The sequence below is a fragment of the Drosophila navojoa genome, chromosome 3, assembly GCF_054131105.1.
Source record: "Drosophila navojoa isolate 15081-1374.11 chromosome 3, UAZ_NAV_1.0, whole genome shotgun sequence".
NCBI lineage: Eukaryota > Metazoa > Arthropoda > Insecta > Diptera > Drosophilidae > Drosophila > Drosophila navojoa.
In genome coordinates this window covers 26,374,188-26,399,044 of record NC_142891.1, presented here as the reverse complement: position 1 = coordinate 26,399,044, position 24,857 = coordinate 26,374,188, and the positions used below count along the sequence as shown (strand labels likewise).

Genomic DNA, 24,857 nt, shown 5'->3' with positions numbered 1-24,857 from the left:
ATATTGGACCCATCCGACGCAAATATATTAAATTTCGACTCATGTGCATATATATGGGTCGGATTGGAAGCAATCTGCCTGGCGCCCACCAAATACTGAGCTCCAAGATCTGCACCTAAAACCAAATATGACCTATGGCAGTGGCTGTTGCATGGTTGGGCCTGCATATAAAATTATAATATAAAAATAATTGAAAGTGTTAATACATAATGAATAACCAATAAATAAAACCTCATTTAACTTTTTTGAATATCTTTACTGGTTTAGCGGGAATACGATTTCAAAGTTGTACTATGCTGCTGCACGAAATAAGGTGTGAGCCACTGTATGTACCGCTGAATGTCTATCTCTCTTGCTAACATTAATCTCATGTTAGGTTCTGTTAATTGTAACGGACATTCTTTCGTTTATGCTTTAAGTTCTTGTATTTTTAGTCTCTAATAAACCTCTGCATGTGACTCGATTTATTAGTTAAAGCGTGTGTTAAACTAATTTGTGCAAAATGAGTTCAATGTTTGCAATTGAGAAGCTAGATAGTGAAAACTATAGTGCGTAAATGCAGATGAAAAGTCTGTTGATTCATTCTGACTTGTGGCACTATACGAAAGCACAATCATTTCGCTTCACGCGCTCGACCGAGATGGTCAAATGTTGAACAAAAAATCCCTCTATGCTCAATGTTTCACTTGCTCTCTCTCTCTTTTTCGATGCTCTCTGCTCTCTCAAATGTGTATATGTGTGTATGCATGTGAGCACAAGCAGCAGCTCACGAAAATTGAAATTTCTTCGCAGCAAGAACCCATGTCTTCCCTTCTGTGTGTTGTCTTGTTAGTGGCATATGCGTATATGGTATATCGAATAAATATCATATGTTATTGAGCAGGATCAATATAGCCCAGTCCGGCTGTTTTTCTGTATATCTAAGTGTTCGTCCAGCCCAAGAAACATTCAATGGCATGCGTGTATGAACTAATGATCGGAACTAACGATCGAAAGTGCGAAGTCAGGGTATATAGTGAAAATATATTTAATAACAAGAAAAAGAGGCGTAGCAGACCTACTACGGTATAAATATTCCTGATTAGGGCGACGAGCTGAGTCAGTTTAGCCCTATTCGTCTGTCTGTCCGTCCATCCGTCTGTCCGTCTATCCGCATGAATGAACGCGTCGATCTCAGAAGCTATAAGAGCTAGAGACGGAGTTTCGTTTGTTTGCCTTGCAAAAATCAATAACTTCTCACGTCTGTAGGGTATCGATTAGAAACCTTTTTGAAACCTAATATATTAGAGCTAGAGCTCCCGAATATTAAATATAGGCTCATGAGTATTTTATAGAATTGCATGCACTCCCTCCCATTCCCCATTTTTAATGGGTTCAAAGTATTAAATTTATCAATGCTCTTTGATTAGGTAGTTGATAAAGAAATGAAGATTTACTGGCATATAACTTCCACATTATTGAGCAGTTATCATCAGACACATAAATATTATGATTTTATAAGGATTATAAATTATTATAGTATTATAAATATTATATATTGCACCAATTAATGAAATTACGAATGATAAAGACTCTATCAGAATCAAACTAATAAACAAGTCTATTTAATACTGTGAAAAAGTTCAACTTCGATATATTTAAAAACAAAAAATAAACGTATTTACATATACATTGTAAAATATTTACACTAAAGGTATACTAAATTTCCCTGTCCTGTAGTAAATATACTAAAATACCACTGAAAACTTTTTTAAATTCCTAGAGAAAATGTATTCATTAGGTGGATTTGTAAATGCCCAATCAACGTCATTTATTGTCACTCTGAAAAGATTAGCCAAGTTAATACGATGCGTGTTTCATAATAATTATTATACGCTGAACCCATTGAAAATGGGAAACGAGGATGCAGTCGGGGTTTACTGATTGCGGAGTACTCATTCACAACCCATTAGCAGCTTAGCAGCTAAGTTTAGCTCTAATACTGTAGAAAATTCAGTTATTAGAACGGGCTAACTTCAAAATTTTAATGCTTACGCTCCAAAAATGTGAAAAAAAATTAATTATTTTTCGGTATGCCTAAAGAGACGTACAAATTATTTTTGGGTCATCGATAGAGGAGGTTACAAATAACTTAACTATCCAAATTTGAAGCTTCTAGCTATTGTACTTATTCTATATACATATGTATAAGCTTTTGCGGTTTGCCACGCCCCCTGTGGGTGGACATATGTATGTACATATATACATATATCCGTTGAAGCGTTTTTCATCAATCTTTATAGAATCATAACATTAGCTCACGTGCAAAATTGAAAAAAAAAAAATCCAATATACTCAGTAACTTTCGTAGTATTTAGTGTTTCCTGTTATTGGGCAATAATTTGGAATTGCACCGTCATATTTCAATACAATACAATACAATAAAACGGTTATTTTCCTCCACTCAGATATGATAAGTTCATGATCTAATCTAATAATCTAATCAGGTTGTGTGCGTCAGTAATATTTTCACTCAGTCTTATCCCGAATGGACTCTTCCCCCCAAACGCATTTCAAGCACTAGAGACTTGTGCTTTGGAATGTACATACATTTGAAAATTATGATTACGTTCTGAGAGATTCATGAAAATTGTACATCTAGAAATAAAATTATTCAACAAATAAATATTCATAATATTGGCCACACTGCAGCGCGACGCAAGCGCAGTCGCTGTATGTATATGTGTATAAAATAAGTATAGAATGATTATCAGATTAAAGGCTTCAGGGTATCTCCTAGTCGAGCCGTCTCGACTAGAGCCTTCTTACTTGTTGAATTCCTAAATAGAAATAATAATTTTAGGGCTAATATAATTACAAGAATAATTGCCATCAAATAAAAATAAAAATTCGGGTTTCTAAGGATCCTGCATGTCTTCTGCTGCCGTGTCTCATATTCGCATATGTAGTACTCATTGAAGTCCAATAATGTGACCATGAAGAGCTCCGAATTGATCAGCTGTAGACTCAGAAAACTTCTGTCTTTTGGGCCATCGCCTGGCAGCCATTTGCTGTAGTCGACTGACTCCTGCAGTGCATCCCATTTGAAAGGCTCTGGACTGAGGAAGCTGTGGCCCGATGTGTAAAATTTGCTTCCGTTCGCGTATCCCCGATCGATTATGTACTCCTGCAGATCATTCATTTGCGTCTCCGAGACAACAGACACGAGTTGCCCGCCGTTTGAACGACATTCGTGGCGGGCATCAAACCAATCGAATATCACTGATGCCTAAAAGTATAGGTATTATTATCGTTGTTTATACTGGGCTCTCCGAGATCCGCACATTGTTCTCCTTTCCTATGTAGTACGCAAACTCTCCCACTTCATCAAATGCATGCAGGCTCACGCACTCAACTAAACTTCTTGTACATAGTATTAAGCACATACACATCTGAAGTCCTTTGTTTTCCATAGCAAGCATCGTGATCACTCTGACTTTTTCAAAAGTCCGGCTGCGGAAAAAATTGAAAAACGGGGGGAAGATGCCAAAATTATTTTACAACCAAGAAATTAGTGATGTTTGGCTGCATAGCACAAATTTTTGGTTGTTCTAGTTTTGTTTGCTCCGGAAAAAACGGCAACTTTGGTCTTGATGCAGACGTGTAACTGTGACCACTAACCAGTAGTGCTGCAAATCCATCAATATGGCAAAGTGGTATTACTCATTGACCAGTGCTACGACCACAATCGGTTTTCTAAAAGGGCGATACCTTGATAGAATTTTCGACTATCGATAGTCTGACATAATAAAATTCAGCAAAATATCGAGTGTAGCACCACTGACCAGTGGTATCACTCTAGTCAGAGGTATCACTAAAAATCAATAACTCATTTCGATACTAAAACCCTTATCGAAGATCACTTAAACAATTATATCTCCTACATCTTTCAAGCTAGAGTCTCCAAATTCAAAATGTATATTAAGATGCATTTTATACAATTTAGGTTTTTGTTAAAATTTACCCCCCACCCTTAAATCCACCCCCTCACCCTCATCTTTGTAAAAGTCGTGTATCAAATACTAGAGACTTATGCTTCGGTACACACATACATATCAACATTATGATTACGTTCTGAAAGTTTCATTACGATCGTACGTCTAGAAATTAAATTATTCAACAAATAAGTTCTCATAATATCGCCAACACTGCAGCGCATCCTAAGCGCAATCGCCTGTATATGCGTGTGTGTGTGCTTGTGTTTGTGTGTGTGCGTGTGTGTGTGCTAATTATTATTGAAAGACTGCTCGACTGGGAGATACCCTGAACGAAAGACAGAAAGTACGCACAGGCCATGTTGACAGCTTTACCTCTATTTCCGGATCTCTGCCTACGGAAGACTCTGGATTTCGGAATGGTGCCTATATACATAGTTGCAAAGTTAATGTCGCAGAGCTTGGCCGATGCTTTTTCTGTTTTTATGTGAGCTTCTGCGTTGCAGAACGTACAAGAAAGTGCCATGGGTTGTGAAGTCTGCACCACTTCATTCCCATTCTGCTTGAAGATATAATGGCTGTAGGTGATGATATCCAGCATTCAGCTGATCTTTGCAGAGTCTAGGCTTGACATTAAAATGGATATTTAATGAATAAATGGAATACTTAAAAGTAAAGTTTACAACACTCTAAATTAACAAAACATTTGAATAATTTATATTCTTGTAGCAATTTCACTTGTTGTGAGGCTACTGTTTATACATACTTGCTATTAATTCTTCCAACTCACTGTAACTCAAATAAACATAGATTATTATTATTATTATCTATTTTACGATAAATATTCACTCTTTTCGGTAAACCGATGTCGATCAAAGGTATGTTGGGTCTTAAGTGTTTATAGCTTGAATGTATATCATTTGAAATTCGATGTCTTACTTGCACCTATAAATAAACATGGAAATACATATATTATTGTAAATACATGTACTTATATGAGATAAGAGAGATATGCATTTGTTAGTTTGTCAGATGAGATATACATATGTATATGTATTTGTGTTATACCCTACAAATCAGTGTTGCCAATTCAGCCAATTTCAGTTTATATCAAGCATATTTGAAAGCCAATTTGAAAATAGCCACAAGGCTAGCATATTAGCAAAACTACCTAGGGTACACCTGGTATTTGTTGAAGTTCATATAATACTTCATACTGCACGATATTACTGCCTTGGGCATAATATATCCATCATTTTTTATTCCCTGAACCCATTGAAAATGGGAAATCAGGGTATAATGTTTTTGTGAAAAAGTATGTAACAGACAGAAGAAATCAGCGCAGCCCCATAAAGTATATATATTCTTGATCAGGACGAAAAGTTGAGTCGATATAACCCTGTCCGTCTGTCGGTATGGACGCCGAGATCTCAGAAGATATTAGAGCTATTTTGTATGCATACTCGTGTAAGCGCAGTACAAATTCATCATATTTTTTTTGATAACTCATCCCATAACCTTTTATCGAGAATAATCATAAAATTGATTTTGTTTTTTGAGCCGCATTGGAATACTATTAGACTTGGAGATTTCAGATTTATTGTGTATATACATATGATGAATACCCAGATTTTGTAATTTAAAGATTTTTTGGAATGTACGCACATGTTTACCATATGATTATGCTTTGAAAGTTTCGTTAAGATTGTATCTACAAAAGCAAATGTTTAACACGTAAATCCTCATAATATGACCCACACTGCAAATCAGCCCAAGCGTGAGTGTGGATGCATGTCTATGTATGTGTGCGTGCATAAAAGAAGTGCAGAATTATTAGATTATTATTAATAATTATTAATTATTATTATTATTATCAGGGTATCTCCTAGACGAGTAGTCTCGACTAGAGCTCTCTTACTTGTTTTATTTCTATATTTATCCAATATGATATTTATTCAATAAAGAAATATTTGTTACTTTTAGTGCGTTTTTTTACATAATTTGTAATCTAGCCTACTATTCCAGCAATTTTTTTTTTAAATATTAGCCTGTTTTAGTCTATCTATCTATCTTGTATATGTAAATGTATGTGTGAAATAAAACGTACGAGATTGTTGTGGGAAGGGTGCTCGTCAGTGCATAACGGTGGGCTCATTGCTGAGCAGCTGCTCGCAGATGTCGACGGCTCGAGTGTAGCAGGACTCGGTGGACATGAAGAGCTCGCCAGCCTGGAGCGTGAGCAGCACGCAATTGCGGCCCATGCCCGAGGTGGGCTCGCCCGCCAGCCAGTTAGTGTAGTTGATGCTGCGGGCCCGCCCGAAGTAGTTCCAATAGAATTGCAGGTCTCCGGGCCAGCGATGGCCGGCGCTCCAGAAGCGGGTGCCATTCCGGTAGCCACTCGCATAGAGGTGCTCGGCCAGGACGCGCATCTCGGCGTCGCTGTCGAGGCAAACGCGCGACGTACGCTTGTCCTGGTAGCAGAAGTTGCTGAACGAGCTGGCCTGAACGGATAGCGGACTCAGTTAGCCAGAGCTAGAGCGAGGATCTGCAGCTACTCACCAGCGGCTCTTCGTCGGCTATGAAGTAGCAGTAATCGTTCTGCACCTTCTCGTAGGGCACCTTGCAGCGCATTCCATACGCCAGCTGCAGCCCTAGTAGCAGTCCAATGCTCAGCCAGAGAGCCGTCCATCGGCCTCCCAATCTATACCATCTATTTGGCATTGCGGTCTATAGCGAACTGTAGGCCAACTAACGGGCCTGATAACACACAGGGAAAGTGCTATCTCCTTCTCACCTACAAGCTGTCTCTCTCTCTCTTATTCTCTCTTTCTCTAATCAATCTACTTGGTATTGCGCTCTAAGTGCTGAGTGAGCAGCACTCATTCGCTCTCACTCAATTATTCATTCTCTCTTTCTCTATCACACACATATAATTTTGTGATATTCCAACTGGAATTTTGTACGACCCATTCGAGCTGATACGGAATTTTAAACATAAGCAAATATTCTTGTATTAAAAAAGTCAGAACATTACTATCGAGTATTATCGACTGCAGAATACTCATTCACATCTCTTCCATCACAATTTGCTAACTTGTCACACCCTTGATTAGGGATGCCTTGATTTGCTACGCCCCCAATGGGCACATATGTATATATAGCTGCCGTATCGTTCTGTTCTCAAAGCGAGTAAATATTTCAATTTTCAACTAACATGGTTTCTGAGATACCGTTTCATAATTCCTATAATTCGTCATATTCATAAAAGGGTGTAGATGTAGGGGAATGAGTATTATAGAGTCAGTTACTCCCGTCTGCAGCGTAAATACTAATAGCAAAAATACAGCAAAAATACTAATAGAGGGGGAAGAGCATATATGTATATGTATATGAGGTCACCATGGAAAGTGATAATCTAAAATTTATATTGTATAAAATTGATAAAGAATATATTTTCATGGAGTTCATATTTAAATTATACATGAGTACGGAACTTTTGTAGAATTAAATATAATCATTATTTGTATATATTTTAAGGAATTTATATAAATGTAAATAGTTCTATTCAATCTAACTTATTCAAATTGTATATGGAACAACTAAAAGCTACAAAAATTTATACTCTGTATATATATATATATATATATATATATACATATATATATATATAAAGTAGTATAATAGTATTTGTATGAAATATAAAAATTATTAATATAAAGCATACATATATAACAATATTATTCGATATTAATTTGAATTATTAAATTAAATTTTTATATTTTATTTAGTTTATTCTATTTCAGTTTATTTCTATGTTTTGAAATTGTTATGTTATTGATAATGTATATAGAATTTATAAAGAATTAATATGATGGACTTCACAAAGAATTCGAGCGGAAGTTTTAATCACCGCTTACAATGCCAGACTACATATATATGTATATATACATACATATATTTTCATGTATATATGCATATACATATACAGTATATGTACATACATTTAAATAAATGAATCGCCTAGACAATTAAGATAATGCCCATGCGAATGTAATGTATAAGACAATAAAATGGTAATTTATGAATATAATAAGAGATTAATTAAAACGTTTCGGCGAAGGTTTTCGAATTACAAATTTGTTAATGAGAGTTTGGACTTCTGATAAAATAACTTAAAATTGTATTGTCTATAATTTAAAGTGGCGCAAATCAGGTAACACATCATATTTGTTTATTAGTTTTTAAATGATAAACACGCTTAGGAATTTCATACATAAGCAAAAGTCGTTACCTCAATACATGTATTACATATTTTTAATAAAAAAAGTTTATGTTACGAGTACTAGACAGGAATAATTTGATTTCATGTATATAATTCCGTTTAGTAAATAATCAATCAGAATGATCGAGTCAGTTTCTAGTGTCAATAATAAATCTTCTTATCTTGAGAGGAAACTAGTCTCATCTAATCAATTATACACATATATGTGGTGTAAGCAATAAATTTGTTTGCCGATGCTTAATTCGATTGAGAATTCTTACCCGTTCAAATACACATACATATATTATAAATCATCGGTAAACAGAATCCACAGACCTGTCCATTTGCCCCTACTTTCAGAAAACTGTACTACGCTCTATAACGAGTGTGAGTTGAAAAATGTTTAACACCAGATGGCGCACGTTATTTGGTATTCTCTCGTTTTCTCTTGTTCGCCTCCACACTGTTAAAACGAACGGGCGATAACAGAGTGATGTACTGTTTTGCTGCAACAGTTAACAGTATCAAAACGGGGTCCATCATTTTCGAAATTAAATGTTTATCTTAAATAAAAATGAAAACTGCCATAGCCACACGTTTTACAATTATTTATTTGCAGGCTATCAATTTTATGAGAATAATGATATACACATTTTCTCTTAAGGTGAAGTTACATTCGTGTTTAACTGCTGCCCGCCAAAGAAAAAACAGCTGTTTTAACAGTCTGCTAGCACACAATTAACATTTTATGTAGATATCTCTGTTAGCTGGGAAATTTTGCATTAACAGGCCTGTTATTCATGATTTTTGTGTTGAAGCGTGTGGATGTTGCGGCCGGTAAATGCTGAACAAAAAACGAGAAAACAGACTAAAGTTGTGTGCGAATTTGTGTTTAATAATTAGTTAATATTGTGTGCCAAGTGCTAAAATGCTTTAGCCACTCAGGTGCTGACTATTTGGTTCTTTTTTCGGTTGCGTGTGCGGCATCCCTGTTATTCCACTGCGCTGTTCTCTGTTCGCTGTTTTCTCTGCGCGTGTGCTTTGCCATCGCGTTCGCTATCTCGATTGTTTACGAATTTGTGTGCGTGGATAAATGTGCAAAAACTAGCGGAAAACTACAATATATTGAATGAAAATGCCAATGAAAGGCCGTGAAATCACATCGAACGTAACAAAATCAAATAACAACAAAATGGTGCTCGCTTTGCTTGCGCTAGCTGCGCTGCTGCAACTAAACGGCGGCAGCGGCGTCGCAGCGCATTTGAACGTGTTTCTGAATCCAGAGGAGGTGATGCGATTGCTTGGTGAGTTCTCTTCCGAAGTTTACCCATTAAGTCGCGCCCTTTGTTATTGATTTCTCCACCTCAACGACAACAATAACAATAGTGCAAAGCAATTGAGCAATTAGTGACGTTCCATTTGTGTCAACCAATTATGCGGCAGCTTTAGTTTTCAACAATTTTCATTCACTGGAAACAGAAACTGAAATGCTTTTTGAAAATATGTTGATTTGTTTGCTTTGGATTAATTTTAGACCCTCGCTCACTCCTCTCGTTCTTTCTCATTCTCTCTCTCACTCTTTCTCTTATGCTCGAGCGTTCTCTTTCTCAGCTACGCATGCCGCTGCAGGTGTTGTTAAACAGTTAAACAAATAAACAAACAACAAGCAAAAGTAAATGCAAAAGCAACAGCAACAACAACAAAACGGTTTCTTCTATGTACATACATAACTTTCAGTTGGTTCGTTAAGAAATTTTACGCTTCGTAAAAAGAAGCATCAACAACAACAACAACAGCAACAACAATTTACAAGCAGCATTAAATTTATTTCACTGCCAGAGAATATTTTTGAATATTTCTGGGAATTGAAATTCCAATACAAAAAAAAACAAACAGACACACATATATATAAATACATATGCACATATAAGAGACACGCAAACGAGATGACAACGCAAAGGAAGCAACAACAACTGCAACGACTGCTGAAACACTGGAAGGCGAAGGCGAAGGCAAAGGCAAGGAAAAACGTGACTTGGAGCAGCCGCAAACGCAAACGGAGAGGGAGAAAGCAGCCAGAACACAGGCATCTTCGTCAGCTGTGCGTGTGTGTGCTTGGGCTAGTCGTGCTGGTGCGCACAGTGGGCAAGAAGGAAATATATGTTATATATACATATATGTGAATATATAAAACATTCCATATAATTTGTGATCTCAGGGTAATGTCATGGTGTTGATACATAACCTATATGTTTTGAATAGATATATATTATATATAATTATATTTAATATTTATATATTGTGTGTAAGATACGCCTGTATTCCATATACAATATATCACATCGGTTATTACTCATTGTGTTTTGGCCTTATGCTCGTGTGCCTGAGCCCACTGTGCGACGCCTGTCGCTTGCTTTGGCACTCGTATTTTTGGCAAGTCAACAACTGCTGCCCGCCCACTGCATGGGCCTCGCCTGTTGTTGCTGGTGCTGTTGTTGCTTGGCTGCTGCCTGCTTGTTAAGTTTGCATAGAGTTTTTTTTCCACTTGCCATGTGTGGGAGCTGCATTTTTTTCTGCCACTGACGACGACGACGACGACGACGACGACGACAACGACGACAACGACGATGCGCATAATTTGCGTATGCATTTTGAATTTTGGGGCGTGAAATCAAATATGCAAAATATCGTGTGTTTGGATTTGGATTGGGATTTGGATTTGGATGGCGAACAGTTGGGTGTGGGGTCCGTGGCCGCAGTGGGCGCTAGAGTAAGCGCATTCCGTGTTCGCCCATTCGGCCATTTGGCTGCAGCTTAAGCAACTGGGCGACTAATTAAGACTAAGCTGAAAAGTTTGCAGACTGGACAAATGCTCTGCCCCTCTCGCGTTTTCTGCCTCTGTTTTCCCCTCTCTTTTGATATATGCGTGCAATAAAGAGAAGCGCTGCGCCATAAATCAATTAAGCAGCATAATTTGCATTTGATTTGTGAGGCTTTTGGCAAAAAGGCGTTGGCCAAAGCCCAGTTGAAGCCCATTCCAGACTTGTATACATATAACAAATTTTAATTTTGATTTTTTATTTATATTTTCCCATTGCATTTTTTATGATTAAACAACGGGAGACTCATCCCCGCAGAGAGCCGACAGTTGCTTCGGTTTCATTTTTTAAGCCTTTAGTCATAAAAGCGGGCATATGAAATATAATCGGCCAGAGCCGGGCCGGGTATACACGATCCGATCGATCTGGCTGGCTCTGTCTGTCAGTTGAGTAATATATTTTTTATTTCCCTGCCCACAACTCCCCGAATAAGTTTTATGTGATTTGCTTTGCTGCTGTGACACGCGCTACATTTTAAAATGCCTTTTGGCCGGGGCATTTGATTTAAATTGAATTTTAATGCCATTTTATTTTGAACGTTTTCGACAATTCTCGTAGTTTTTCCTATTGACAAGTTTTTTCTTTTTACGACTTTAACGCTTCGGAATTTTCTTTGTCTATCTCAAATGATTTTTATGTGCCCATTGTTCGGTGTTAATTTTTTGGGTGCTTTGCTTTAATTTAATGGCCTATTTGTTGTTGTTGTTGTATGTGAGTTAATCATAGATTTTAGAGCTTACAATGCATGTTAATGAGGCCGCATTGTAAAGTTCATTGTATGTCAAGCCCTGCAGATAGTAAGCTTTTCAAGCCCACAGTCTCTCTGTCTCTTTCATTCTCTCTCTCTCTCTCTCGCTCTCTTTAACTCACTCTATCTCTGTCTCTCGCACTTTCTATCTCTTTCTTAGTCAACATACAGTTGCAGATTGCAAGATTTTCATTGTTTTGCTTATTTTAATCCCTATTTCTCAAGCTTTTCCTTATTCTCTGTCTCTCTTTCTCTACACTCATCGATTTGTTCCTCTTTCTTTGTATTTGTATGGATGTCTTATTCTCTTTCCTTCCTTGTCTCGTGATATTTCTCTCCTCACTTTTATCTATTTCTCTTCTTTCTTTCAATCTAGTACTCAACGTCTATGTCTCCCTCAGTCTCTCTCCCCCATTATTTCTTCTTTCCCACTCTACTTTTTTCTCTTTCACTCTTCCTCCGGCTCTCTTTCCCTCTATTCTCTCCTTCAGTTCAGTTCCAACTGATTCCCAATGATGCGTTGCATGTTCGCTTGTTGCTGGTGTTAATAGCGACACGCCTACAGAGTCACGCCCACAGTTTGAGTTGGCGCAATGATCGATTGGGGAGCAGCTGCTAAACATCCATGACAACAACAACAACAATGATCAACAATAAGCTAAAAATCGTTTGCGAATCAGCAGCACAAAAGATAACAATAGCACGAATGTGTTGAATTTACCACCAACTGTGTTAAATAAATTAAGCCCAGACGAATGTGCCCCCTTCGCCCTGAAACGAGACGTGGCTTAAATACAAAAAAAAAAACTATACGCTTTTGGCCAATTTCCAATATCCAATAAATACGCTTTGCATAAGTGCTATAAGTCTGAGCAGCTTATGAGGCAGGCGAGCCTCGGGTATCTGAGAGATACACAAAGACGGCAGCTGTTTGGTGCTACTGTGGCCACATTTAGCACCTCCTAGGTAACCGGAGTATCTGCCAGCATCCAGTTGTCCGCCTGGCCATAACAAGCATGCAAGAAGAAGCGCTACATTATCGACTCTCGACACTCGACACTCGAGTCTCGTGTCTTGGGTTTATGGCTTGTTCTGCGCTTTGCTTGCCAAGATCTTGGCTGCCGATAGCGTTGGCAACAGCTTCTCCATCTGCTTGGACTTGTTGTGCTAAATGCCTTCCACGAACCGCATTCGTGTTCGCGTTCTCTGGGGGCCAAAGTTGTCTTAACGGTTTGCGCTGAGCCGTTGCCAGTTCGCCTTACTCGTTGCTGTCTGTTTCTCCTTCTCTTTCTCTTCTGTTGCTGCAGCTTGTGGCATGATCTATATTTTAATTGGTTTGTCTGCTGGCAAGCACAAGGCTAAAAGAACCATCGAGCTGCGCGCATAATCAGCTTCATTAACCATTAGCCATCAGCCGTTAGCTAATGAAGCTATATAGAAGTGCGATAAGCTACTCGACTGGACTCGACTCGACGCGCATTGTAATCATGCCCAGCCCTTTGCTATGATGTGAGACAATTAGCGGCTCGTCTGCTGGGCCATATCTTTCAGCAGGTGCCAAAACAGCAGCCATAATATTCACCTAGTTCCCAATCGAAATGGCACTGAGGCATGAACAAAATCTCAAGATGATTCACTCGAGTTCATTCAAGAAAGTACGAAAAAGAATTCAAAAAGAATATTAAGAAATCGTTTTCTAGCATTCATTGATTTTGCTTATAGCATAAGTTTCATAGAAATATGTATACATATAATGTAAAATAATATAAATATATATGTATATATAAATTAAAAAAAAATACTTTTATGTATATATACATCTAACAATAATTTTATTGCTATATTCCAAATACTCTTCTTAATTATTTCTATGTATATTTGATATTCGATTGAAAACATTTGACTTTTGCGTATTTTGATTCATTTTTCTATTCACATCCGCTGATGGTAATGTGAGCTATTAATTAAATCAGAATTGATAAGCATCTATCTCGCTGCTGTTCACTTGACTTGCGATCAGTGAAGCGAACAGATTAGTCGCCCTTGGCGAGGGTCTACATGTCGTCCCATTCGGGGACTTCATTTGTTTTTCTGTTTTGTGCTTTTAGTTGTGGCCTCGAATTCGTTATCGATTACAGTTTGATGGGCGACTGACAGGTCACACAGTGTCACAGAGTCGAGTGTTACTAGCTGACATTGAGATCTTTAACTTGTTTGCTCTTCTTGGTATTGCCATCTCCATCTATCTCTCTCTCTCAACGGGCAATGTGTTAGCCCTGTCGTGTTGGCCAGAAGACATCATAAATTTGGCTTAGAGGTATCTCATTCAATCTATCACCTCTGCTGTCGTATCTTACTGTAGCTACCTCTTTATCTCTCTCCCTGTCTTTGTTTCCTGATTAAAACTCTTTTCTTTTGTTGTTTTCATTTAGTATAGCTTCTCTCTCTCTCATGTCCTATCGATTTTCATATTGCTCCATCTCCGGTCATCTGCTCTCTCTCTCTCTGTCATCTCATTTTCTACTCTCTCTCTATTTCTTTCGTCCTTCTTACCTTCTCCATCTGTCATCATATCTTTTGCTCGATCGCCCAATGTTGCTCTTACAATGTTTCTCTCGCTTCTCTTTTTCCGCTATCATCTTTCTCCTCTCTCTTTCTCTTTGTCACCTTTGTTTGTAGTTCACTTTTCTTCTGTTTTGTTTTCTTTCACGCTTTTCTCTCTCTCTGTCTCTGTCTCTGTAGCACTCTTTTCTTCTCTTACTTTTTCTGTAGCGGTTTCTCACTCTATCAAAATATCCGTTTCCCACTCTTCCCTGTCACTCTCTTTTATTTTCGTATTACTTCACATTCTCTTCTTGCCGCTTGGTTTTTCATTATCACACTCTCATTTTTGGTTCCTTTTATTCTTCCTTTAGTTCTCCAATTATACACCTCTCTCTCTCTGGGTCTCTCTCCTACTCTGTACCAAACTCTCTGCCATGTATCTGCTGTAGTTGTTTTGGCCAAAAACCGGCGTAAACTTGTCTAAGCCGAGCCCACACAAAATAAACCTGCATTTGAATAAATGAACATCACATAAACCGTTTGCTAGGGGGGAGGGGGGAGGGGATTGGAATCAATTCGAATCAAATAAACGAGAAACGCGCCAAACTGGATGGCGACGCTTACAAGTCAAGGGCTTAAAGCATGCGTAACTCTCTACCCCATTGACTCTGTCAATTGTGCAGGGCTTAGCCAGCCATGGAGCAGAAGGAGGAGGGGGCGGGGCTGTGGTTATCAGTGCCACTGCACAGAGGCAACAACTTACAACTGTCAACTGATAAACCCTCTGGGCGGCACGAACGCTGCATGTCAATAATAAATAACTTGCATTGTTTGCCCGGCTGCCTCGTTGCGCTCCACATATATAAAAATATATGTGTATATGTATATATATACATATATATGTAGCACAAAAAGGAATAATCATATTTACATTAAACAACAAGGAGCTGCGAATGAAATTTTAGCCTCGTTCGCTGTCGATTTTATGGCGTTGATGGAGGCGAGTGAATGACAATTGCGAATACGCGCGTAAGCAACAATTGCACTGACTGCAGCAGCAACTGCAACTGCAACTGCAACTGCAACTGCAACATGGCAACATGGAGCCGCAAGAACGAGTGGGTGAGGGGGCGGGGGAGCAGCACCATGTATCCATCGCACACAGACAACATGCCTTTGCAGCTGCATCCGTATCTGTTGTCATGTTTATTGAGCTCTCTGTTTATATTTGGGCCATGCACTGTGGGAATTTGGCAGCAGGCAAATGCGACGGCCCTGCATGTAAACCAACTGAAAATCAGCTCGCGAATGAATATATATATGTTATATATACACATATGTGTATACATTTGTATGCCTATGCATATAGCTCGCATATGAAAGCCTGCATTGTTTTTGCTCTCTTTCAGCTGTGAGAAATGGGCGTTAGTTGCTTGCTTTCCCAAGACATACATAATTCGTGTGATCATGAATAGGTGAGGTCTAAATAGATGTACTACATTTATGTGTGTATAAGGCTATATTAACAGGGCTGCAAAGATTATGTGAAATTGTTTGATTTGTTGACCTGGCTTCCATACATATATCGTTACTCTAACCAAGATAACCAACGTATATCTTGTTTTGCTTAATCTAAATATTACTTTTCCTGATCTATTCTTCGAAGTCTCTTAAATGGCATGAATCTGCCTTAAGTTTTAAGTAAACTAGAAACAAGCAAACCTGGCTTTTACAGTTGCAAATAATAAATTTTATTTTGCAAAATCTTCACTATAAATTACTGGATTATATATTTTTTCAGGTTTCATAGCCAAAAAGCTTTTCATAAATAATAAAACCGCGACGATTTAAGGTTTTTTCCATTCAATTCATTTAAATAAACATTGGGTTGTTGTTTAATTGCTGCGAATTGATTTAACAATTTAATATCAAATAATAAAAAACAAATTTAGATGTTAGCTGCAAATAAAAGAGTTTAAAACCTTGCCTCACTTGTTACAGTGAGCTTTAAGATGAAATATATTAAATGGAGAAATACATTTTCTTTTATTTATTTATTTTTATGATATTTTGCTATGGAAAATGTCAAGCAAGACTTAAGACATGTTAAGGTCTCTGAGCCACAGGTCAAGTGTCATGCAGAGTTTCTTTCCCAGCTCTAGTTCCAGTTCTTTGTGCCGACACAAAACGATGAACGAGCTGAGATTGACGGCTGGGATCTCTCAGCATCCGCTGCACCTCTGAGGCCCGTTAGACTCTCCCGCATTTGATGATGGCCAACGGTCGATGGCAGCTTCTCAGGGCAGTCAAACTGTGGCGGTAGAAGCGTGTAGAAGCGATTAAGGTTAATTACTATTGATTTTTGGCCAACACACTGGCTGAGCCATAAACTTTTGTCAGCTAGTCAAAGCGTCAGGCAAGAAATTTGAATGATTAATTTAAGCCAATTTGCGGGCCGAGAGCTAAAAGTAAAATCTGTGCCAAATGGTTGCCCGCCAACTGACTGAAGAGGCTGCCGCCATGCGCCGGCCAAAACGAAAAACAATACAATACAAAAATAATAATAAAAGAACACAGAAAAAACATGGCTAATTTAGCCTGGCACAAATTTGTTACAATCAAAGCCGTAAACGAGTAACCAGAAACGAGAACGATGCGGCCGCGGCTCCAAAAGCGGAATAAACCCCAAAAACAGCAGAAATACAAACGAAAAAAAAAAAAAAAACAAAAAACTCAGTAAAATATTAGGAAAAACAACAAGCAACAACGTGAAGAACAAAAGGCGCATCATTTATCATAACGACGTGAGAGACAGCAACGGGCACGACTTGCAGCAACAGCAGCATCCACAGAGGCTACATGGATACGTATACAGATACAGATACAGATACATTCTAGCGTTAGAGCCAAAGATACGTCGCCTGGCAAAGCTCAAAAACTCATGTTAAATGTTGACATGTGATAGGCGTTTTACTTTCGGGAGGCAGGGCGTGGCGGGGCGTGGCGAGGCGTGGCTGTTAGCCTGTAAGCGATATACATATCTGGCCCAGTCACATTAGGGTGGACTAAAACCGAGCCGCTGTCACCGGGCAACAGCAGACCATTTGTATTATTTATATTTCGCTTTGGCCAAGTGTGTGACATATTAGCCAGGAGGTTAGTCGGCTTAATGCGAAGCGTGCGCATCATTTATCAGCAATTGCAATTCGATCGGCTCTAAGCTCCAAGTTGGCAACGGGCCAAGAGGCAGTTGACAAATGAAGCAACTGCAGTCTGAGCTGGGCTCAGTCTAAGCCTGCTGCCAGTCGACATTTGTGTATATCGAGCTCACGAGTTGCAACGCTAATTACAAGAAAATGGAAAACACATTTTTGAGTGTCTTGGTTGTCGTTGTTGTCGTTGTCTAGTTTCGATTTAGTTCCTTTCTGCCCCAGCGAGAGCAGTCCTCCAGCGCATTGGCTGCACAATGGTCACGACTCACGGTTCGGTAGCAAAGCTATTAAAAAATACTGCCAAACAACAGCAGCAATAGGTTTAGCCATAACAATAACATCAGCGACAACAACAACAACAACAACATCGTCATGACTGCACGCTCTGAAAAATTCGACATACGATACGGATATGGTACCAATGGCTCCTGCCTGCCTGCGCGCTGTGGTTCCTCCTCCGGCTCCTGCTGCTGCTCCTGCTGCCGTTGTTGCTGTTGCTACAACTGTAGCTCTAGGCACGCCCCGGCAAAGCTAGTTATGAACATGGCGCACACAAAGGTTAAAAAAGTTCAAGAGCCGTCGAGGCAAGCGCATGCGAGTGACATTTGCTCGTGACATGAAGGTAGACGACGCCACTTGAAGACAGCCTCAACCGTTCGGCGGGCCGTAAGAGGCAAGCTCTAGCTTTCACATGAACCTGTGAACTGCAGCTAGTGCTGCATGCCACTCGCTCACTCCATAGAGATGGAGCTGCCTCACACAGTCAGAGTCACCGTCGAAAGGGTCAATGGAAGCGTGCGGCCGATCGGCCTGCGGGGCATTGCATTTGATTAAGTCATGGGCGCTATTTTTAAAATGCTAGCGAGGAATTTGTCACACACACACGCACACATGCAGAGAGTGTGCAACATGTTGCACATTCAAGAGGAAGTCGCAACGACGCGACATGGCTGTCTGCCTCAGCCTCACAGCCTCGCAGCCTCGCCGACTCTGTCCCTAGTGCTGCCACCTACTGTGGGCCAGCGTATCTCTGGCTGACACAATTTATACGCGACTTCGTCGCCGCCTAGTTGAGACATTCGGCGCGCTCCGAGCCAGCCAGTTCTCGGTCTGCCCTCTGTTATGCTCTATGCTCGATGTCTATGTCTATGTCTATGTCAACCTACATGCTCACTGATTTTTATTGTTATTGCCAGTTGTCAAAGGAAGTGTGTGCCCCGCTCTCCGCACTCTCTGCACTCCACTTTTCCATTTTTCCTAAATTATTTCCTGTGCTTTTCCGCGGCTCCAACGACTGCCGCCTGCCGCCTGCTGGGCACAGAGTTGAATGCACCAAAGTGAAGGCCCGCAGTGAAATATATTTGGGTATTTCCACAGAATTGTTTAACTCTATCAACTATGTAAATTTACCCTGACATATTTTATATTTATGCTATTGACAGCTGAGAGTTTTTCAATTCTAGTTCAATTCAATGAATAAGTAAACTAGCTGAACTAGTTCAATGGTTCAAAAGATTTAATATATGTATACATGCAATAAAGTGTAGTTAGGCATGATTCACTGGTAAATAATACTAATAATTGCATTCTATATATTATTATGTAATGGACAATTCTTCTCAGTAGTTCCCTGTTAAAATTGAACTAGTTCAGTTGTGTGCACACTAATGAAATTAAGACTTATTGACATTAATTAAGAGTATGAAACTAAATGCTAAGCAATCATCAGATAAAACTACGTGAGTTCTCATGTGTGGTCTCTGCTCATAATTTGAAATAATAAATAGGTAAAGTATCATCTAGTTCAGTGGATAAAGAAGTACGATAAAAGATTGTATAGATACAATAAAGGGCAGCTAAGCACGATTCACTAATTAATGATAGAAATAATTGCATTACGTATAGATCGTTAGGCATTCTGAAAAATGGCCTAAAATTGAAATAGTTCATTTGTCCGCACTCTGCTATAATTGAGACTAATATAGAGGTAATATAGAGGTAGCAGCAATTAAATGGACGAATATAAGTGGAGAAAAACTTGCTAAACAATTATCAGATGGAACTCAGTGAGTTCTCGTGTGTGTGGTCTCTGCTTATCATTTGAACTACTTGTAATCTCTTTGGGACTACCTGAACTTCTTCCAGATAATCATTAGCATAAACAAGCAAAAGAAACGAAAATGAGTTGGCAATTGCTGGCAGGGGTCTCTAGATGGTTCATTAACTCGATTTTGTTTTTGGTCAAACCGCAAATAAACCCAACAAAATGTAGAATCATAACTACAACAATACAAATGGAAATGAAAGAAATAGTAAGAGGGAGATAAAGAGAGAGGGAGAGGAGCAAGAACAATCACGAGCTAAAGAACATATCTCAGACATGGTCATGGCTCATTTCTGTTTGTCTTCTTACCTTTTTTGCCCGTTGCGGCTTCGCCTTAATAACTGAAACTGAATCAGAATCTGCGGCCTGGCGACACGACTTGTTTTTGTTAGACTCACATACAGATACAGATGCACATGCATGTACAGATACAGATACAGATACAGATACAGATACAAATAGAGAAACAGCTACGGTTGCAGATGCAGATACTGATAAACTCGAAAATAGTTTCGAGGAATTCCCTAAACTCGGTCGCGCATGTTTATTTATACAAAATACGTAGTCGGCCTCCATCCATCTCCATCCCTCATCGTCGTTCGTTCTCTCTGTCTCTGTCGCTCTGGAAATCCGGGCGCATTGAGTGCATCTAGATAAATTTACATGTTAAGTGCATGAGTTCGTTTCCATAAATTTGTCGATTGCTGCACGTGATGCGAATGGTTCGCTGCTTAAATGAACTAGTTCAATGTGGCTTGCGGTCTTGCGAATCGCACGAGCTTTTCCTTGTCAATTTAAGGTTGGGTTATCAAGCCACTTGATGGTCAGTGTGGTATTTGGCAGGGGAATGTGGTTTTCGCAGAACTGAAACCCAGCAAACCAATTAGACTTTTTCAACGTATTTTACGCCTTGATTATGAGTTTGTAAATAAAATAGGAAATCCCTTAATTTTACAATGCCTTTCCACAAGCGAAGAGCCACAAAAGAAAATGACATACCTTGGTATAGTATGCGTATCTCTCTGTAGAAAATGTGCTATCCAGCTAATAGAATATCCTTTAAATCAGTTCAATTCAGGGAAATTCAATACATATTTTGAATGAGGTCTTTTATTTTATATCTCATTCATCTCTCTACTCTAATATCCCCTGTTTCTACTCCAACCGCCACTCAAACGCTATTCAAAGAGTAATGATATTAAAAATAAATAAATAAAAAAAATTCAAATGAAATAAATACAAATTTTAAATAAATAAAAAAAAAATATACAATATGAAAGAGTAACATATTAAAAATCTGAAATAAATGAAAGATTACTTTATATTACTTTGTAAATTTCCAAAATGTAATAAACTATAAAATCAGGATTTTTTTTTTTACAATAGCCTGGAGGTTAACAATTAGTTGCTCACATACATTATAAAACATATATATGTATATTGTGTTAACTGCTCAGTTTTAGTTCACTCATATAAGAGATGATAGCTGACTGAAATTTGTATTTGAATTGTAAGACTCTTTATCTTTATCAATAATTCTTAACGCATGTTATTATCAATATACCACGCACAGCTCTCATTCAAGAGAGAAACTCAAACCAATCTCTCCTATCTCATTTATTAAACCCGTCAGCATCAGGTGTATATAAAAATAAATATATGTATATAGAGAGAGCAAGAGAGAGTTGAAATTCAACTTGATTAAAACATTAGCAATCGCATAATCTGTAGTTGCGCAATTTCTTATCAAGCCTAGGCCAAAGTCGAGATTTTCTAGGTCTAGTGTAAATGTTTGTAACAGATACGGAACGAACTGATTATGAAGAACTCTTAAACTTGCTTTCTGTGCATCGCAGGCTTATAGACTATATTGTATATATTTTAAGTATGTATCAATCAGACACAAGTCTTTTCTTCATATATTATCTCACGACAATCCGCAATTGGTTACCATATAACGCACATTCCTCACATTGCCTGATATGGCACTATTATCTGATATCAACCGCTTTGTTCGTAATGCTGATACTAATCGACCGTCTTTATGCTGCTCTCATATTGTAGGCGTCTCGGCTGAGGTTTACTATGTGCGCGAGGGCCATATCAACAACTATGCGCTCAATTTCATTGTGCCGGTGCCGGCGAATGTGCGGGACGTGAGCTTCACGTGGCAGTCGCTGGCGGGGCGGCCGCTGCCGTACAGCCTGAACGTGGTTAGCTCCGACCAGGAGGTGCTGCCGCGGCCGGCGCTGAATGTGTCGCACATTGGCGAGATTCCGACGCACATTCAAACGTGGGCGGTGGCGCTGAGGTGCAGCGGAGTGCGCGCGGCGGAGGTGGATGTGACCATCAGCATGGAGGTGATGCTGAATCGTGCTCTGAATAATGTCACCCACTTGGTATTCCGGCGCAAGAAGATCTGTTTGCTCACTGACAGCGACGAGGAGCAGCTGCAGACGGCGGGCCACGATGTGGATGACCCACAGCTGCTGGAAACAGTGCTGCCGCCGCCCACGGGCCTCATCACCCTGGTGGTGGGCGTCACGGTGGCCATGAGCGCCGTTTGCGTACTCCTCGTGATTGCGTACTGTGTGCGCGGCGCGGCGGCCAAGCGGCAGCACCATCAGCACGGCGGCCAGCCGATGCGCACCTCCAGCTTCCAGCGACTGAACACGCAGCCGCCGTGCCAGTCGTCCATGGGCTCCGCCGCCTACATGACGCCCTCGCTGATCGGGCCGGCGCATGCCTCGTCCCTGCCCCGGAAGGTAGCGGTGTGCGTGGAGCAGCAGCAGCAGCCGGAGGAGCTGCATCGTCGCATCTCCGAGCTGACCGTGGAGCGCTGTCGCGTGCGGCTCTCCAGCCTGCTGCAGGAGGGAACCTTCGGGCGCGTCTATCGCGGCACCTACAACGACAGCCAGGACGTGCTCGTCAAGACGGTGGCCCAGCACGCCAGCCAGATGCAGGTGCTGCTGCTGCTGCAGGAGGGCATGCTGCTCTACGGCGCCTCCCATCCCGGCATACTCTCCGTCCTGGGCGTCTCCATTGAGGACCACACAACGCCGTTTGTCCTGTACCCCGCCGTGAACAACACACGCAACCTGAAGCTCTTCCTGCTGGATCCCGCCTGCGCACGCACCGTCACCACCATCCAGATTGTGATGATGGCCTCCCAGCTCTCCATGGCTCTGGACCATTTGCACAGCCATGGTGTGGTGCACAAGGACATCGCCGCTCGGAACTGCGTGTGAGTAGAAAAGAGTCGAAGATCTCTCCTGATGAAGTGATCTTTACGTGTGTATTTCTTGTGTCTCCCTCTGCCCCTCTTAGTATTGACGATCAGCTGCGCGTGAAGCTATCCGACAGCTCGCTATCGCGCGATCTCTTCCCCTCGGACTACAATTGCCTGGGCGACAGCGAGAACCGGCCCATCAAGTGGATGTCGCTGGAGGCACTGCAGCACAAGCAGTTCTCCGAGGCGAGTGACTCCTGGGCCTTCGGTGTGCTCATGTGGGAGCTCTGCACATCGGCCAAGCAGCCCTACGCCGAGGTGGATCCCTTCGAAATGGAGCACTACCTGAAGGACGGGTACCGCCTGGCTCAGCCTTTCAATTGCCCTGATGAGCTGTAAGTAGACAACGTCAAAGCCCTAACTTTATACAGTATAGCTTATCTCTCTTTCCATATCTTTCTCCCTCTCTCTTTCTCTCTTTACAGATTTACCATCATGGCCTACTGCTGGGCTCTGCTTCCCGGTGAACGTCCAACCTTTGCGCAGCTGCAGTCCTGCCTATCTGATTTCTATTCACAGATTACGCGCTATGTCTAGGCGGCCGTCGCCTTTGGGGCGTTAGGAGCGCGCACTTGTAAAGGGCGTGGCTAGTCCATAATGCAGCGCAGCGACGGTCCTCGAATTCCTCATAATCTTACCATAGTTAGCCGAAAGTCCAGTTAGTCTATGTAAACGTTGTTATATTGCCAAATCTTATGCTTAGAGTCTCATGGTCGGTTTTTGTATATAGTTTATATCGTAACACGATTTACGTTCTAAGTTCTTGATTAGTTTCATTCACGAAAGACTCAAATACCCGCACATACACACACACACACACACACACACACAACTACACATACATATACATAATCAGAGATATGTATGCGACTTACATATTGAGATTGGCCAGGCTTTTCTGCAATCTCCGAGCATTTACTTAAGATAAGTGTAGCTAAAGAACCTTGAACCGAAATCAAATATAGTGATATTTATCTATACAATGATGTATGTTAGATCGATAAGTTTTAAAGTATATACATATGACTACGATAATGTAAAGCACATATTTATAAAACACTGCACAATAAAATCTAGTGAAAATCAATATACAAAGATTTTTTGGAAAATTTAATAACAAGGGTAAAAATTGAATACGAATACGATTGCAAATACGGATATATACAAATAAATAAAGAGCTAAAACCATAATTCCAAAAATTTTAAACAAAGCGAGTTTTACTAAATCGGCTTAGCAATACACTGGGTATTATGCCCGATAAGCCCATTAGCGCTGAGTCATCTGCTTTCCATATTCCAGCGAAAAACTGTGAAAATTTATGGCCTGACTTGGAAATTGGGCATCAGATAAGAGACGGAACTCCAGCCCAAAATACCAAGAGAAACCAGCTGAGAAAAATACAATGAAAAAATAGAGAGAGATAGAGCAAGAGGGAGTGAGAGGAGAGCGAGAGACTGTTTCGGTCACACAAATTAGCCATAAATTTTAATTTTACATGACAATGTTTTTGGGATAAGAGGATAAAGGCTGGCTCCGAAAGTGTTGGGTGGTAGCGCCTACGCCAGGCAGCGAGAGAGACAAATCAATTTCGACTAGCGTCGCTGCCTGGCCTTGGCCGCACACACAGCCAGGATAATGGCATGTGCGGCCTGCCAAGATGCGAGCGTATCCTTACACGTATATATATACATATATGTATCTCATATCTTATGTGAAAACTGCGAAAAGTGCGCTAAGTAGGTGTGTGTGTGAATGTGTGTGTGTGTGTGTGTGGGTGACTCGACAACACATGTCCGTCCGAGCATGTGTCCTGTGTCCTTGTGTGTGCGTGTGTGAGTGTGTCCT

General features: G+C 40.2%; 3 protein-coding genes across 3 annotated transcripts; 1 reads left to right on the top strand and 2 right to left on the bottom strand.

Moving 5' to 3' along the window:
* Positions 1–2,734: 2,734 nt before the first annotated feature.
* Positions 2,735–3,619, bottom strand: LOC149091941 (uncharacterized). Its single transcript, XM_089258384.1, has 2 exons — positions 3,324–3,619; positions 2,735–3,268 (listed from the first exon to the last, which is right to left on the bottom strand). The coding sequence occupies exons 1-2, from the start codon at positions 3,459–3,461 to the stop codon at positions 2,750–2,752; spliced, it is 657 nt and encodes a 218-aa protein (XP_089114510.1). The 5' UTR covers positions 3,462–3,619; the 3' UTR covers positions 2,735–2,749.
* A 2,408-nt stretch (positions 3,620–6,027) lies between these two features.
* LOC115563209 (uncharacterized) lies at positions 6,028–6,721 on the bottom strand. Its single transcript, XM_030385830.2, has 2 exons — positions 6,534–6,721; positions 6,028–6,475 (listed from the first exon to the last, which is right to left on the bottom strand). The coding sequence occupies exons 1-2, from the start codon at positions 6,693–6,695 to the stop codon at positions 6,107–6,109; spliced, it is 531 nt and encodes a 176-aa protein (XP_030241690.1). The 5' UTR covers positions 6,696–6,721; the 3' UTR covers positions 6,028–6,106.
* Positions 6,722–9,019: 2,298 nt separating this feature from the next.
* Positions 9,020–24,122, top strand: dnt (tyrosine-protein kinase Dnt). Its single transcript, XM_030385829.2, has 4 exons — positions 9,020–9,539; positions 21,787–22,966; positions 23,050–23,346; positions 23,437–24,122. The coding sequence occupies exons 1-4, from the start codon at positions 9,365–9,367 to the stop codon at positions 23,546–23,548; spliced, it is 1,764 nt and encodes a 587-aa protein (XP_030241689.1). The 5' UTR covers positions 9,020–9,364; the 3' UTR covers positions 23,549–24,122.
* Positions 24,123–24,857: the final 735 nt, after the last annotated feature.